At 37.6% G+C, this 16,954-nt stretch overlaps 2 protein-coding genes across 2 annotated transcripts; both read right to left on the reverse strand.

Annotated features, from left to right (window-relative positions):
* Positions 1-1,212: 1,212 nt before the first annotated feature.
* LOC145687252 (uncharacterized) lies at positions 1,213-2,085 on the reverse strand. The gene has a single exon (XM_081760727.1). The coding sequence runs from the start codon at positions 2,083-2,085 to the stop codon at positions 1,213-1,215; it is 873 nt and encodes a 290-aa protein (XP_081616853.1).
* A 6-nt stretch (positions 2,086-2,091) lies between these two features.
* Positions 2,092-14,526, reverse strand: LOC145687253 (zinc finger MYM-type protein 1-like). Its single transcript, XM_081760728.1, has 2 exons — positions 14,330-14,526; positions 2,092-3,418 (listed from the first exon to the last, which is right to left on the reverse strand). The coding sequence occupies exons 1-2, from the start codon at positions 14,524-14,526 to the stop codon at positions 2,092-2,094; spliced, it is 1,524 nt and encodes a 507-aa protein (XP_081616854.1).
* Between the last annotated feature and the right edge of the window lie 2,428 nt (positions 14,527-16,954).

A 16,954-nucleotide genomic window follows, 5' to 3' on the forward strand; every position in this document is an offset into this window, starting at 1 on the left:
TAACAATATGTTCTGCAAAAAGAAGTTTTTCTACTTTAAAATTGGTAAAATTCTATATGAGAACAACGATGGGTCAAGACAGACTTAGTAGGTTAGCCGTAATAAATATTGAAAAAGATATTACAATTGATGTGTCTGAAGTGGTGGATCTCTTCACTCAGAAACATTCCAGAAGATCGCAATTTCTATATGACTGGAGCAAAGATATATATATATATATATATAAATTTTGTATTTTTTAGTTCTGTTTTGACGCGAGGTTTGTGATATGTATTCTTTGTTACAAAGTATTTTATCTATCTCCCGAAGATTTCTTTTTAATCCTAGCTCATTAAGAATACAGAAAAAAAATATTACCACGAGATACATTGAACAATGAACAATATTAATAAAATAAACTGTAGATGAGGTAGAATATCAGGTAATGCCACTTCTTTGGTTTCATGGACTAGCCTATTTTTAACTATATGTAAGTGTATTATCCACTGCTATCAAATTTGAGCAGCAAAAATGAGTTCCACTGTTTTTCTAAATTATTTTGTTCCAGACCTCCCCAAAAGAATTTCTGGGTCCGCCACTGTCTTGCACCGTTTGCAAGACTTGAGCCCAGTGTTTCTTTCAGAAAAAAAATCCGAGGGGGTATTTTCAGGGTCTAGGGGGGGGTAACGTTGGAAACCAAAAGTTCAATGATTTCACAATGCAAAGTATTCTCAATTGAAAATATAATCATAGGGAAGTGGTGGAGCGTATGGACGATTTAAAGATAGAATTTTTTAAAGAAGAAAATAATAGACACGTATAGAATACTCAGTTAGTACTTGATTGAAGAATTAGATTCGTACTCGTAAATCTACTTTATAGCACATTTATGATTCTAATGATTATAATAACATGCGATTTTTTTTTAAAAAAAATTAAGAATTTGTAGTCCTACCTGTTATGTTCTTCAAAGCTAACCTGCCGACAAAGCTGAGATGGACACCATTGTTTGCAGTTTAATCACTAACACTTCATAATATCCACATAATTATGTAATACTAAAAAACTGAACTGTGAAGCACGTAAGTCAAACTGTAAGACAATTCTTCCTCCCGAATACACGCATCCACACTCACATCACAAAATAACTTTATTCTCACGTAAAAAATAAAATAAAATAAAATAAATAAAAAATAAAAAGGCAATTGGTATTAGTTATTTTAAAAGTACTTTTCACTTAACGTAAACGCATTCTTCTTTGATTTTTTTTTCATAACGTTCTATAACTTTGCAGAGAAATTCTTCGCTAGGAACTTCTTCTCCTTCAATGGAAATTCTCATGCAGTGGTCCAAGGAAGTTTCACCTAATCGATTCCTCAACGGTGTCATTATTCTGTTAATGGCACTGAAAGATCTTTCAACGGTGGCTGTTGATATTGGCACTGTTAGAACTTTTACACTGGTTTTTTTAAGTTCATCGTATCCAAAAGATGATGTTAAAATGTATTGTAATGGCGATATCTTGTCATTCACATTTGGTGCCAGAAATTTGAAAGATTGAAGATCTGCGTATAAGTGATCTTCATCTATGCCGGACAGAATGCTACAGAGACTTTTCACATCTGATTCTTTGATATGTTGAATAGAATCAAATGATTGAAAAAATGAACACCCTGAAATCAAATCAACAGCTTGCTTATTAAACCTTCTGCCCATTTCAGTGGCTACAGCATCAGCGAATTTAGCAAGCATTCCCAAACATTTCTTTTCTTCAGATGGATCTGACTTGATTGTTCGGATTCCTGAAAGTTTGACTTTCATTTCGTCGTAAGTAGTAAAAATGGTACTAGATTCTTGCCTTGCTGCTTTATTTACATCTTCAGAAATTGACTTCAGATGAGCCTCAGTACTTGAAATCAGCTGGGGTAAATTCGCTAACTGACAGTCTTCCTTTTGCAGGTACTTACTTAGATTTGACACGGATCCCAGTATTTCTACCAACAAGCACAATGTTAGAAGAAACGTCGAGCTTTCCATTTCAATTAATATTCCACCTGCCAAGGAACAAAAATCTCCACCTTCTTTATATAAGTGCTCTAACGTCATCAGTAATTATCCATAACATTTTTTAATGGTTTGAATGGTTTTGTGATGACTGAGCCAACGTACATCCATGGATTCTGGAATTTTCAAAGTAGGGTCCTGTAACATTTTTTGAACATCGTGAAGAGCAGCTTCTCTTTTCGGAGATTGGCGGAATATCTTGCAAATGTCCCTCACAACGTAAAAAAATCTTTTTACACATGGAAACAAATTTTTTGCACTTGTCACTGAAAGGGCCAAAACATGCGCTCTATAATGTATGTACGGGACATTTCTCTTTGCCTTTTCTGAAATTCTCTTCTGCACCCCAGAAACACTACCAGAGAAATTAGAACTCCCATCGAATCCACATGCCACAAGATTATCAAATGACAAATTTCGTTTGGTTATTTCATTTTCAATACAATTTGTAATAGTTTCGGCGGTAGTGTCCTGAAGCGTAGTTATGCATAGAAATCTCTCCCACACAACGCAGCTGTCAGTAACATATCTCACACAGACAGAAAGCTCTGATTTATTCGCTGTGTAAGTCGATTCGTCAGCCATTAACGCAAAAGGTTTATCTTTAAGTTCAGCAGCAAACTCCTCATCTAACACTTCTCCCATGCACTCCAACATCTCACAAGCTGTGTCTTTGCTGCAGTATGTTGCACGTTCACTCTTTATCTGAAGCCAGTCGTTTAAACTTTGAATACACGGAGCCATCAAATTTCTTACAATATGTTCATATTTACTCGTATGAGCCACTTCTTCTTTCACAAGAAAATATAAACTGCGCAAGAGAATTTTTACAGCCTGTTTATTTTCTTCGATTTCAGTGCTGCTTTGTTGCTGTAAAATTGAATGAATAGGTTTATTTTCATGTAAAATTCGAAGATTTTCTTTCACCATCGCACTTTTGTGATATTCAGAGGAATCATACTTGTGGAGTTTCCCTGTAGTACCAGTTGCTTTCCTGATATTTGTGAACGGAACTGTAATGAATACGCCTTTAGTTTTCTGTGCTACATTTAAATCATTTTGATAATATCTTGAACACACACTACAAAATGCACCTCCCCGATTCTCGTCATAAACTAACCACTTGTATTTATCTGTCCAAGAAGTCATGAAACGATATTCATATTTCGATCTTCCCTGTACAGCAGAACATCCGGTGTTAAAAGAAGTTGAAGGAAGAGGTTCCTGTGGGTGAGATGAGAAAATAGTGGGACTGCCTTCTGGTACTCTTGAACTCTCTTCGAGCGATGACCCATGCTTTACTTTTTTGGTAAAGTATGACAGTAAAGTTCCTGCTTTTCGTTTTGTGCTAATCACTGTGATTTTCAATCTGTCACTTCAAGTAAAATAAATAAGTAAATAAATAAATAATAAAAAAGAACATCAAAAATGTAATTTGAAAGTTAGTTACAGCACGCAAAATCGAACAATCACACAATAAACACTATTGTCTCTACCGTCTCCTCCCAGCGCACATTTTTCAGGTTTTACAAGAACAACAGAAAATTTAAGTTTTCTTGTGGAATTGTCAAATAGCCTGCATTCAAAGTTTTGAAGTAAGCCACACAACACTTCACACGCTAACAGTACGTTGCAGTTATAGAACTGTCTCAAAATTGTCCACAGCGAAAGACGCCAGCCAAGTTCTGTCCAAACCCACTTCTCTCTCTTATGCATTTAAAAGAAATATAGAAATATAAACAGGCAGAGAAAGAGGCATGTTTTTTAGTATATATATATATATATATATATATATATATATATATATATATATATATATATATATATATATATATATGTATGTATGTACAGGGGAGCATTTCAGGCCTGGGGTTAGAGGAGGGATAAAGCGAACCGTCTATTCCAGCTACGAGCCGATTGCCACCAAGCAACTATCACTACCGCCATACTACCTAACTTCATTGTTTCTGCCCAATAAAAATTTTGCAAAAGGACAGCTTACAATCGTTGTCTCCATTATATATATATATATATATACACACTGGAGTTTCTCTTCCTTCTTTTGTGATCTACGGTCAATATTTCTCTTTTTACTCAGCTCCAAGAGGTTTCTGAATGCTAGGGAGAGATAAGCTGCCTTTAAAATCATGTTTTCCAAAATGTGTCGTTTGTTCTTATACCCTATGTATCATACCTCACTCCCTCAGGAACCGTACGAGCCAAAAAGATAATTGAGAGAGGTTGGAAGTGTCCCTCCCGTGAACACCCTTAATGTTTACGGGAGTTCAGTTGAAAGGACAAAACCTGTTAACCGCTCCACCCCCGCGTCTGTAGCAGCAAAGGAAGGAAAATGTAATGTGTATTTGGTGCTTGCTCTGTTGAGGGTGACCGCCAATGCAATCAAACTGCTTTCTTAGTTTGCGCGACAAGAAATGAAGTTCTTATGTAAGCTGAAGAGTAATATATCTGATGGTTATACATTTTGTTCTCTTCCCCGTTCACAAACGTACTCAAGCCAATATTTGTGTTGTTTCTTTTTTCGAGTACAGAAATATATAGGTTTCTGAACACACTTATATTCTTTGAGAATGCGCCGGGGGGGTAGCCTTCAAGTTCCGGGGAGGTAATACCCTCACGGCTCACCCCCTGAAAGAATCACTGCTTGAGCCTGTTGGAGTTTTTAATTCATATATGATCAGTGTTTTCTTCTTGCATGCAGTATGTAATAAGCAAATACATTACAACACAATTAGTTATAATGTCAGTGATATATGGTGTTCATTGGACAAAACACTCCAAACAATAAAGATTCATCTTAGCCTGGAGAAATGGTTATCCATCGTTTTTCATTATCATTTGGCCATGAAACAAACCTTGAGGGATATACAACTCCATATATACAACTGTGTTGGAATGTATAACCCATAGGATATGATGCTTTACTTTTTTAAAATTTCAACACTTTCACTGTATATCTAAAAACGTAATAAAGAAATAACGGTCACATTTTTTAAATATTCAATTAGAACTGGACAATCTATACAAAATTTGGAATCGACAAGCGAAAACGGCACGTTTCTAGCACTTTTGGTTTTTGAGATCTTATTGTCGAAAGGATTGGAGACAAACATATAAACTTTCCTTTGGAGACAAACATATAAAACTAGCATTTTAATATGTAGACTACCTGAATAGTTGAACCTGCGCTCTGTACACAGCGCATCATTCACATATGAGCATGGATCTCCTTGTCATTCGTCACAACATCTGTACATATCCGTTTACAGACACAAGTGAAAGACGGCTTGATATAAATCGACAAGGTGTACCATAAAGGGGAGATTTTTTTATTATTTTTTCAACATCTCGCACTGTTTGCAAGATTTGAGCCTACTTCCCGTTGGAGTTTCTAATTCATGTATGACTAGTGTTTTCTTTCTTCTTGCATGCAGTGTGTATAAAGCAGGATTGGAAAAAATAGTTTTAAAAAAAAACGTGTTTAAAACATGAAAAAGGTGTTCAAAATGTTTTAGACATGTTTTAAAACACATACACACACACAAAAAAAAAAACAACGTCTTAAACTTTTTGGACAGTTTAAAACATGATTTTAAACATATTTCAAAATCGTGTAATAACGTATTTATCAAGACTTTTTTTGCTCTTACAACCGATCTTTTTATTTATTTTATTCTCAATAAGCTACACTGAGAAAAAAAATGTAGGTGGCGTACTTAAAAAGGTAGGGTAGATGCGTAACTTCTGTAGTTTTTGGACTTAAGGTACAGCAGACGTATAACTGAAAATGCATGTTTTATAATACTTTCCGTATAAGTGTTCCATCTATACGTACTTTCCGTATGAAACAATATAGGCGGATCTCACATACAAATGGATGTATATAAAACAAATATAAAACATATATATATATATATATATATATATATATATATATATATATATATATATATATATAAAACAAATATATGTATGTATATAAAAAACATACACATACAAATGGATATATATAACATATAGCTGAGGAATGTAACGTAAATATATGCATGTGATATACGGAAAACTGTTAGATGTCAGACATCCTGCAACGACATGATGCAACACCTAAGGGCAGTGCGTATGTAGCATATGGATAACGTATGCTCCATACTGATTTCGGTAGTAAGCAAGAGAATTCATTATATTTGTACAATATACCGCTGTCTGGAGAAAGGATTTTTCTCAGTATGCACTCTTTTGGGTACAGAATATTTCAGTATAGATGAGTAATTCTCAACTTATTTCATATCATGACCCACTTGCATTACACCCTCTTGCCAGTGACTCTCGTAAGTACTTTCTTGGTTGTAATAAGCTTTTTAGATTTTAAAATCTACCTACTATAGAGATTTCACACAACCTATCAATATACATGGCGAAACAAGTCCTCACCATCCTTGTGTATTGAGAACGGGTTGAGGGAGAATGATGAAACTTGGAAGTGGTCTGACACATTAGATGGTGCTATCAAACATCATGGCGGACATCTTTGATTGGTATTCAAAATTTCAAATGCAAAGGGAGTCATGTTACACGTTTTAAGACTAGAATTTTACCAGAAATACAGTTGTGCAGTTATTATGGCCCTAAAGCAGATCATTTCGAAGTTACCGCTTCTGAAAGTTTTCTAGTTATGCCTTTAGGGGCTAAGCTCGCGTTTCGTGGAGGCAGGTGAGATTTTTGTTACAAAATTTGATTATTATTTCAGAACACTGATGCTAGTAGAATTATTTTAAAATAATACATTTTCGAAAAGTAATGTTTGAAGCACACTTCGTGTTGTGCTAACTATAGAATATTTTCTGCAAGCCTATGTTATTGGTTATTTTTTGAGTCAATGATTTGTTGAAGAAAGGTAATATTTGGGGCGTTCAGAGCACAATGGATCCAAATCCATTTTCAATAAAGTTCAGTTTTGCTCAGCAAATGAATTCCATTTCAAAACGTAATATCTTCGCAGTCAAGAGCCCAAAACAAATGTAACTAAAACCATGCGAAAGGGTGTGGAATAGTTTCATATGACAGCGGCTAGACAGGGGCGACAGTGGGACAGGAGGGCAACAGCCCACACCCCCAACTTGACTTTCAGATATTGGGGGCAGTAAGACAGTTTTAGAAATCTTTTGATAAGCAAAATCTAACAGAACATGCTTGAGGTCTTTACACCGAATAAATATGGAGAACATATCGTCGCATGAGAACCAGAGGAACGTAACTCCATTTTCGTATGTTTACAGGAGAGAGGACAAAAATATTTTCTTAGAAAGATGTGTTTTTAATAAGATGGTAATTGAGCTACATTACAACAGATGATCGGCAAGGAGAACATATGCCATTAGGTTCCATTTATATACCAAACGGGGCTTTCAAAATTGTGTCCAAACATGAAGAAATCGAAAACCGCATTTTTGGAGTTACGTTCCTCTGGTTCTCATGCGACGATATAGATGATTAAAACTGGAAAGTTGCTTAGGCCCAATTTCCAGAATTTTAAGCAGGACCGAATCTCGAATGTAGAGTCACCTTTGAAATCTTTGGGCCAAAAAACATACAACAGAACAATATAGGTCTATAGCTTCGTACGGCCAATGGAAATGGATTATAACTGATCAAACTCTGTATTTATTCGGTGTAAGAACTTCAAATTTTTGATGTTGGACTGCGCTCAGCAAAAGGTTTCTAAATCTGCATTACTGCCCCCAAAATCTGAAATTCAGAGTAAGGGACGGATGTCCTCTAAAAGAACGCCCCTCTCTAGCGGTAATTATATAAAATTCTACATTGCATTTTGTCATGTAATTTTTCTTTCTTTCATCTCGGATTCGTAGTTGTGAAAATATTACTTTTTCCGTCGGTGTATTCTTTTGGACAGACCCTGTATTTATTTAACGTAATTAGGCATCATTGATTATGGCATTTGGAGCTTGACTTGTTAATCATTCCCACGCTGCAGCGTACACAATATAATGTTAATATCTTAAATTTATGAGCAAGAAGGGGGAATCAGACATCCTCCCCATTCCATCAACGCCCTTGTCTAGCGGTTGTCCTACGAAACGTTAGTCCACACCCTTTCACGTGGTTTTTGTTTCATTTATTTCGTACCCTTGGCTACGAAGATACTGCGTTTGCTGAGCAAAAGCGAACTTTTCTGAAAATGCACTTGGATCCCTTGTGCTCTGCACGCCCCATATCTAAAAATATTTTATAAAAACTGAGTTGGAGCCAAATTTATCCTGCAACCAAGTTTGTTCGAAACGCATAAAATTAGTTTGTTTAGTTTGATTGATTACAGTGTTGCATCAGTAGCAAGGCTATATGAGACGGGACTTTTTGTTTAAAGTGGGATCCGATCCACTAATTTTAAAATTTTATCAAAATCTATACAGTCAAAATCTATACAGCAAGTTCCGACGTCTCGTGCCTCTATCCTCAAAATTTAATGTTAAAAGACCGAAAATTGCGCCTTGTATCGTGGTGCATACATACAAACAAACGAACAAATTGAAATCAAATTGGCCCAAACACTGACGTTCGGCACTGATGTTACAACAAGTGTCACGCTTTAATAGTTAGTTACGCAGGCGACTGCAATACCTTTCATTTTTTCGCCTGGTCCCTTCATACAAGCTATGCCAAGGTGTAAAATTATTAAGAAAATTTAGAACTGAGGTGGTGAAGAGGGACGAAATAAAATTTTCATAAGATAATGAAAAAGATATTGTTGATACAAAAATTAATTCTTACCTGAAGTTTCCAGTTGCATCTCAACCACATCACTGACGTTAGAATCATCAGAAGCAATTTTCGGATCAACACTTTTACCATTTGTTTAAGTTTCCAGTTTTTTCACAGCATTGCATTTTTCATAATGATTCTTCATTCTTTGAACTAAACCAACCACTTCTTTCTTACACGTTTTGCAACGAGCTCGTATATTTGTTTTCTTATCTGATAGAGTTTGAGTTACTTTAATAAATTTGCTGCAAATGATGTTCTTTTTTCTTCCCGTAAAACTCATGTTAAATGATTCCAAGTTCTACGGAGACTGAGAACCAACATGTACTGTATCAACAAATGTCTGCTATATTTTAATTTCAGAACCACAATTTAGCAAATAAGCTTTTGTTTGTTTTCTGAATACAACACAATACGTTAAAAAAGGGGGGAAGACTAAATAAATTGTAGATCACCACATTGCCCTGCTGTAGCCATCAAAACATTCACATGGGAAGAAAATAGTCTTCTGAATGGGGAGCACTTTTGACAATTTTCTTTCTCTGGCAGATTTTTTTTACAAAAATAAAATAAAAAATAAATATACCTTTAAAACAAGTGTTAACAATACACGTGTTTAAAACAAAATGTTCAAAACGTATACAAAATTTGTTTTAAACAAAATCAATTGTTTCAAACAAATTTTAATCATTTGTTCTAAACAAAACAACCTTTGTATAAAGACAACCAAAAAAGTTCTGTCGCTTTTTCACCCACCACCTTCGAACATTGATATGTCACCTACTACCTTCCTGGAAGATAAAATATAGTCCCCATCAGCATCGGCGACTTTGTGTCAACGTTCTGGAAGACCATGGGTTCCATCACGATAGAACTTGGTGGGCCGTGAAGCGAAGAAGGTTTCAAGTGCATTTTGCACCTCTACTAGGGATTTGAACTGATGTCCTCTAAGGTGATTGTCCAGGGAATGGAACAGGTGATAATCGGACTGTGCAATGTCCGGAGAGTATGGCGGATGCAATAGTGTTTCCCATTCAAGGCGTAGAATAGTGTCTCAGGTCATATTACCCACATGGGTTTAGCATTATCTTGTAACAGGAGGACCCCTTTGCGATTCACAAGTGCTGGCACACGAATTTTGAGTTTTTCTTGAACACGGCTCAACTGCTGACAGTACACGTTAAATTGATGCTGTCATCAGCTGGTAGTTCTCGATGCACGATGCCGCGAGCAGTCCACCAAAAAGACAGCAGGACCTTGTGCAGTGCTGGTTTCGGCTGTTTTGGAACTGGTTCATCGGATGCTAACTAACAATGATGGTGCCGTGGCGCTTCGCACAGGACCCACTTCTCGTCACATGTCAACACCCTGTTCAGAAATGGCTCCTTCCTCAGACTATAGACAAAAAAAGAAACACAGATGTCTGCTCGCGTTGTCTTCCGGCCCAGAGTCAAATCATGTGGGACCCATCGATTCAATTTGTAGTGCTACCCAAGTTGATGGAGGTGCTTTCGAATGGTTTCTCCACTCACACTGAATTGTAGTTCCAGTTCCTCACATGTCAGGCTACTGTTAGCCTCAATTGCTGTCTGAAGATCTTTAGTTTGTACATGTGTTGGTCTTCCATCACGTGGTGCGTCTTCGAGTGTTTCGTCACCGTCCTTAAACTTGTTAAACCGCCCCGTAATCACGACACCCTCACCAAAGGCCTGGCATATCTTCCGCCCTGCTGCAGCGGTGTTTGTTTCCAGTTTGAATTCGTAGAGAATATATGCCCTTATGACGCTCTGTGGAGGTCCCATGTTTACTTTCTCCTTATGCAAGCTCACGGTATAAGTGAACTGCTACAACCAGGTAATATGTTGGATATACCCATACCAACAACTGACCTTCGCCTTATCTCCATTCGCATTCAACTCACGGTGTGAGGGCCAATTAAATAGAGACCCCCACAAAAAGCAAGATAACTTTCTTGGTTACCTTTATGGGTACTACTAGCATCGATTACCCGCTTCGCTGGGCTAAAATGAAAATTTAAATGCACAACTCCGTATCTCATGTGTTTGGTATCCGTGAAATATGCTGTTTTTGCTTTAGTGGCATTTATTTAAACGGCATCAGAAAGATCACTGTTCATTTCAATGACCCGAAAACTATGGATTTGACGCTGATATCGGCCATGTTCAATCATTTTTATATATCTCTCCCTTCTCCAAGTTTCGGTGCTGAATTTGGATTTAATCAGCATCAGAAATGTAACTATGCATCTCAGTGACCCCGAAAACTATAGATTCGACACTAATATCGGTCGTTTTCAGTCATTTATAAATGTTGCTCCCCTCCTTCCTCCCATAAGCCGCACCGTCAAAGTGATATTAGAAAACCAGCTCAGGTCTGAACCTCATCTATGACAAAAATTTCATCGAGATCGGTCGGTTGGTTGAAAAGTGATGAAGTCAGAAAGACATTCACTTTAATTATATATAGCTCCCTCCCTTCCCCTAAGTTTTACCGTCAAGCTGAAATAATAGAAATCTTTCCAGTTTTGATCATCTATGTTGAGAATTTGATTGAAATCGGTCGGATGGTTCAAGAGTTATTAAATCACAAACCTATCCACTTTTATCTTTATTGATTTTTATATATCTTCCCCTCCTCCCCCTCCCCTACATTGTTCCGTCAAAGTGAAATGATAAAATCCATCCCAGTCCCAAACCTCATTTATCTTCTATCTATCTATCTATCTATTAAAATGCTACAATAGCAATTAAGAGCGTTTTTTTTTGCTAGCCGGAGCTAGCTACCCGCTCGAGGGTTACGCCCTCTATGGGAAGGTTTATGGTGGCATAATAGGAAGAAATAGAAGTAGTTGTAGCTGGTCTATGGGATAGTATCATACTTAGCTAGGAGGGGTAAAAAAAATAAGGAAAGACGGTAGGATAATTATAGAGAGGTATTTATTTATTTATTTCTAATATTGTCAGGTGGAACATTGTGATCTTTAGATCACAATCATGAGATGAAGATGAAAATGCGAAATGTAATGTTGTGAAGTGCAAAAGACAATACATCACTGGGTTATGTTAGTTAACAGATGCTGGTTAATCTTCTCGCTTGGGGGCTGTTCCAAGCATTGATGAAAGGCAACAGGAATCCCAGATTAGTGACAGAGGTATTACAGTGCGAATGATGTACAGATGAGGGGCTGGGGATCGTCGGTCTTCAATTCTTCTGCTAAGGGGAGATAGTTGTGGTTTGGGGGTAGAGTATTATGGTAGATCGTGAAAAGAAGAGATAGCGGTGTCTGTGTGATAGGAGCTGAAATCGGAAAGTCTATTTGGGCGTTCATGGTGTCTATAAGGAGCGAATGGCGTTCATGCAGATGTTTATCGACATATTTGAGACGGAGAGATTCGAGATGAAAAAGAATATGTGGAAAGACGTTCTTTCGTACAATTAGTATGTCGGACTGGGCAGTTTTATCCGGTATGCAATGCGAAGTGCATGGCGTTCCAAAATCTTCAGTTTCCTGTAGAAGGAAGGAGGTGCAGAGATCCAAGCCAGATTAGCATATGTCAGAACTGGACGCAAAAAGACCTTATAAGTATTTAGCACAGTTGTGGAACTGAGACCCCAAGTAGTACCTGTGAGACGTTTTAATAAATTGAGACGGTTTGAAGCTTTGGCAATGACGTCCTGTAAATGTGGTTTCTAAGTGAGATGTGCGTCTAAGGTGAGGCCGAGGTATTTGACAGATTTACTGAGTTGAAGACGGGTGTCATCGACTGTGAGATGAAGTAAGTTGGGGTTTCGGCGAACCTTCGTGCGTTTTTTGGGCGGCAAGAAAACTATAGTCTGGGTCTTCAGAGCGTTTATTTTGAGGCGCCACTTTTCACACCAGTTAACGAAGGAATCTAAGGCGGACTGCATTGAAATGTTAAGTTGATGAATAGTTTTTCCGAGTGCTAGGCAGGCGGTGTCATCTGCATATTGGAAAACATGAACGTTAGGAGTCAATGCTGGTAAGTCGGCTACATATAGAAGATAAAGCAGATGGGAGAGTGAAGATCCTTGGGGTACGCCAGAGTAAAGGAATATAGGATGAGAGAATGTGTTATTAATAGAAACGTATGCAAGGTGACAGTGCAAAAAGTTATAGATAAATCGGATATAGGTGATAAGAAGACGAAAGTTCAAAAGTTTGTACATAAGTCCGGCGTGCCATACTTTGTCAAATGCTTTCTCCAAATCAAATAAGGTAAGACAAGATGGTCGTGATATATTCTAATGGTTGGTGATGTGATTGAGGAGACGTAATAACTGATCGTTAATGCTGTAGTTTGGACGAAATCCTGCTTGTGAACGTGGTAAAAGATTATAATGAGTAAGATGTATGTGTAGACGTTGAACTAAGATTTTTTCGAGAATTTTACTGAATACAGGTGTTATTTGGATAGGACGATATGAAGAGACACTGTCGGCTGGCTTATTATGCTTAAGGAACATCAAGATCTTAGACGTCTTCCAGTGGGATGGTATAATTCCGGAACGGAGGATGAAAGTATAGATGAGTGAGAGAGGGTACAGAACTATGTATGGACTCTCTTTGATGTGGCGATAAGAGATGGAGTCTATGCCTGGAGCTTGTTACATTTCCTTCTTATGGCTGAAGTGATATCATCAGGTGTGATAGTCACTGTTAGTGGTCTGTGAATATTCAGTGGGTGGTTAGCGTCTGGCTGAAGATGAGCGGATGAAAAATCAAAGCGTTCTACCGGATGATTATGAACAGGTCGATCAGGAATAAGTGGTGTGTAGATATCTTGAAGATATGTGGCGAAGACATTTGCTTTATCGAGATCAGAGTGTAGTGGTGTGTCATTAAGAATAAGTGGATAGGAAGTTTTGTTAAATTTGCCAGAAAGTGCATTGAGGCGTTTTCAGTAACGTGAAGGATGGGATGTCTCCGAGAGAGTTGCAGGTTTTTACCCATTGGCGTAATTTGTACGCTTTGACATAATTTTGTACTGTACGTTGAAGGCTCTGTGTTGACGAAGTGCCTCGCGACTCCCTATATGAATGTAGTCACAAAAAATTGTCGGGATCGCTGCACCAGGGCAAGATATTGCGGCGGAAGCTTAGGTTTATGTGGTGTATATTGCAATTGTGGGATATATTGTGCAGAGGCGTGATTCATATGGCATGTAATAGTACCCAATATACGATATAGTTCATCTTCTGTAGTAGGTGGATCAAAGCCTTCTAGGTGTTTTGAAAGATATGAGCGATAATTTTCCCACTCTGCTTTATCATACCTTGGGATCATGTGAGTTGGAGTTGCGTCAATAGGTCGTGGAGTGCAACTTTGAATGCAGAGCTTGATCGGTACATGATCAAGGCTTGTTTTTGGTAAAGGGAACTTATAGGTCATTTTGTGTAACAGTCTTGCATAAGAGAACTCACCTAATGTTAAGAAAGAGCAAAACCCTACTTTGCCATTATTTTGAGGACTTTAGCCAATTCACTTTCTTGAATCACACTTAAAGAACTTTTACGTTCTTGCCTCTCTGTGCTTTTAGAGTTCAATCTTCTGTTGAGAAGAGATTTGTCAACAGAATTTTGTTTAGCAGAAGCATGCAAAGACAATTTTCCAGATGTTACATCTTCAATGGCATGCTGCCGCCGCATTGTGCCATATGATTTAACCCTAGCTCAGGCCCAGAAGAGAGTGGACGTGCGGCGACAACTGCTAAAAAATCTGGGTGATGTGCATTTCCTGACACAGATTGTCATATGCGACGAAAAGCAGGTGTTTCTCCAAACGCTGAATGGGTAGAAACAGTGGTTGAGCAAGGGACAACTTCCAGAACCGGTTGTTAAACATGGAAGTTTCGAGCATAAAGACCTGCACTGTGTGTGCTGGAGCTACGAGAGAGTAATTCACTTCTAGTTCGTTGCTAACGGTCGTCCCACCAATGCGAACCTTTATTCCTAACAGTTGAAGCTGATGAATGCTGTACTACGCCGAAGATATCCTGAAATGGTAAATTGAAATCCCGTCCTACTCCAACAGAATAATGCAAAATCACATTCGGCTCGAGAAATATAACAGAAGGTGCAGCAATTTGATTTCATCAACTTATGCCATCCAACATATAGTACTTACCTTGCAACTTCGGATTACCTGTTTCGGTTCAATGGCACACTTCCTTAAATCACATTGCTTCACCAACCAGCAGGAGGTGGAAATAAGAGTGAATGACTTCTTTGCCTCTAAGATCAAGACATGGTATCAAGGTGGAATCGAGGAACTAGCGGAAAAATAACTGTAGACAGCAAAACACGAGAGATTGTACTTTGAATGTTAAAGTGATTTCATTGTACTCTAGTAAATACTGATATGTTATGTACCAGAATATTGTAAGACTGATAGCATATCCTTGTAGAAATGTGAACGTAAAATTTTGTTACTGTATTTCCATACTTTCCTTCATTCAATCCTGAATGCGTTAGACTCTTAACACTTCACTGCTATGAAGTTAAGTTCATTTTATTGTTATGAAACCTTAGTCAGTCAAATAATTACGCGAAGAATATTCCGGGGAAATTAGAGGGAAAATGACTCTACACACTGCACAGGTATTCGGAACACTCACAAAAATATATGCGAAGTGTAAAGAAGATTAGAAGATCAAACTCCGTATTTCTGCGATCAACGTAGAATTCACACTTCATCCACAGTTCCAACATGCAAAATCAATCAATATCTTTAGTTAAAATTACTAAAAAAAAAAAAAAGAAAAAAAAAGAAAGAAAGGAAAAGAAAAGAAAATGTCTATTTAAAACTCCAAGTGTGAACATGCGCTTGGAGTGATTCCATAGCAATGTTACAACGCATTCACTCGTAAGTTGCCTCAGTGTTTAAGCGGATTTAGTCATGCTGTTGGAGTTCTAGAATCGAGAATCGACAGTTCAAGCCTGAATGCGGATTTTTTTTTAATATACGGAAAGTTTTTTAAAAATATAAATCGCTACTTTGAAGTGCTTGAAGAAACAATATCAGATGAACTGTCGTTTCAAAGCTCAGTAACATTTATTCAACATGTCCATCATTTATATATGAAAACCCTAAAATGAGGAGCGTTAACATTATTATAATGAGAACAGATTTCTGAGTTAAATACTTAAAACCACTCGGCAAAAATGATAATTATTCATGTTCCTGATGCCTACTCCTATATACAGGTATACATCTCTCTCTCTCTCGCTATATATATATCGGGTGTTGCAAAATAAGTGTTACAACTCTTGGGAGGTGACTCCTGCCACTGAGACAAGAAAAAAAGTTCTCTTCAACTTTCTGCTATCGGACATACTTTCAGATCTACAAGGTGCCGAAAGCGTGGGAAAATGACTTTCGGACGCCAATAGTTCGGAAACTATCCAACATAAAGAGAGCGGGTAAAAAATTCACTGAAGAAGTCATACATGCTCTATTGAATTTTGCATGTTTCACAATCCTACCGTGCACGCGCAAGGGATTCCCCAAAGGAACGTAGGGAGTCCCGGATAATCTGCCAAATGAAACTTGGTCTAAATGGATATGAATTGATAGGCTTTCTACCAGGTAACAATAATTCGTTTGTCTTAAGTCGATATCTGGAGCAAATACAACATGGCGGATACCTTTACGCCCGTTGTGTGTGGTTGCATAATCGCCAGGTACGGATGCTGGTCAACAGTGACGTTCTACGAATTAATTGTAGCGAATTTGTACTCAAATGCTCTAGAAAGACATCTGGAGTGACGGTAGAGCATAACAGATGAAGCAGGGTGATTCACATGTGTGGAAACACTTAACGAAAATTGCCCAGAAATGCACTCATACTCAGTGAACGTGAGTTCAAAGCGTCAGAAATGTAAGGATTAGCGTCAAGAACATGAAAACCATTGCCAATTCACCAATAATATTCCTTTAAACCGATGCAATATGATGTACACGGTTGCATACCAATAAGTATGCAACAACTGAGGCCAAGTTCAAATTGTGCAATGGACTCAGTAAGAAACTGTGTAAACTAAATGAATGTCACTAGTGGGATTGCATGATCGATAT

The sequence above is a fragment of the Thermobia domestica genome, chromosome 6 (assembly GCF_964235325.1).
Source record: "Thermobia domestica chromosome 6, izTheDome1.hap1.1, whole genome shotgun sequence".
Lineage (NCBI taxonomy): Eukaryota > Metazoa > Arthropoda > Insecta > Zygentoma > Lepismatidae > Thermobia > Thermobia domestica.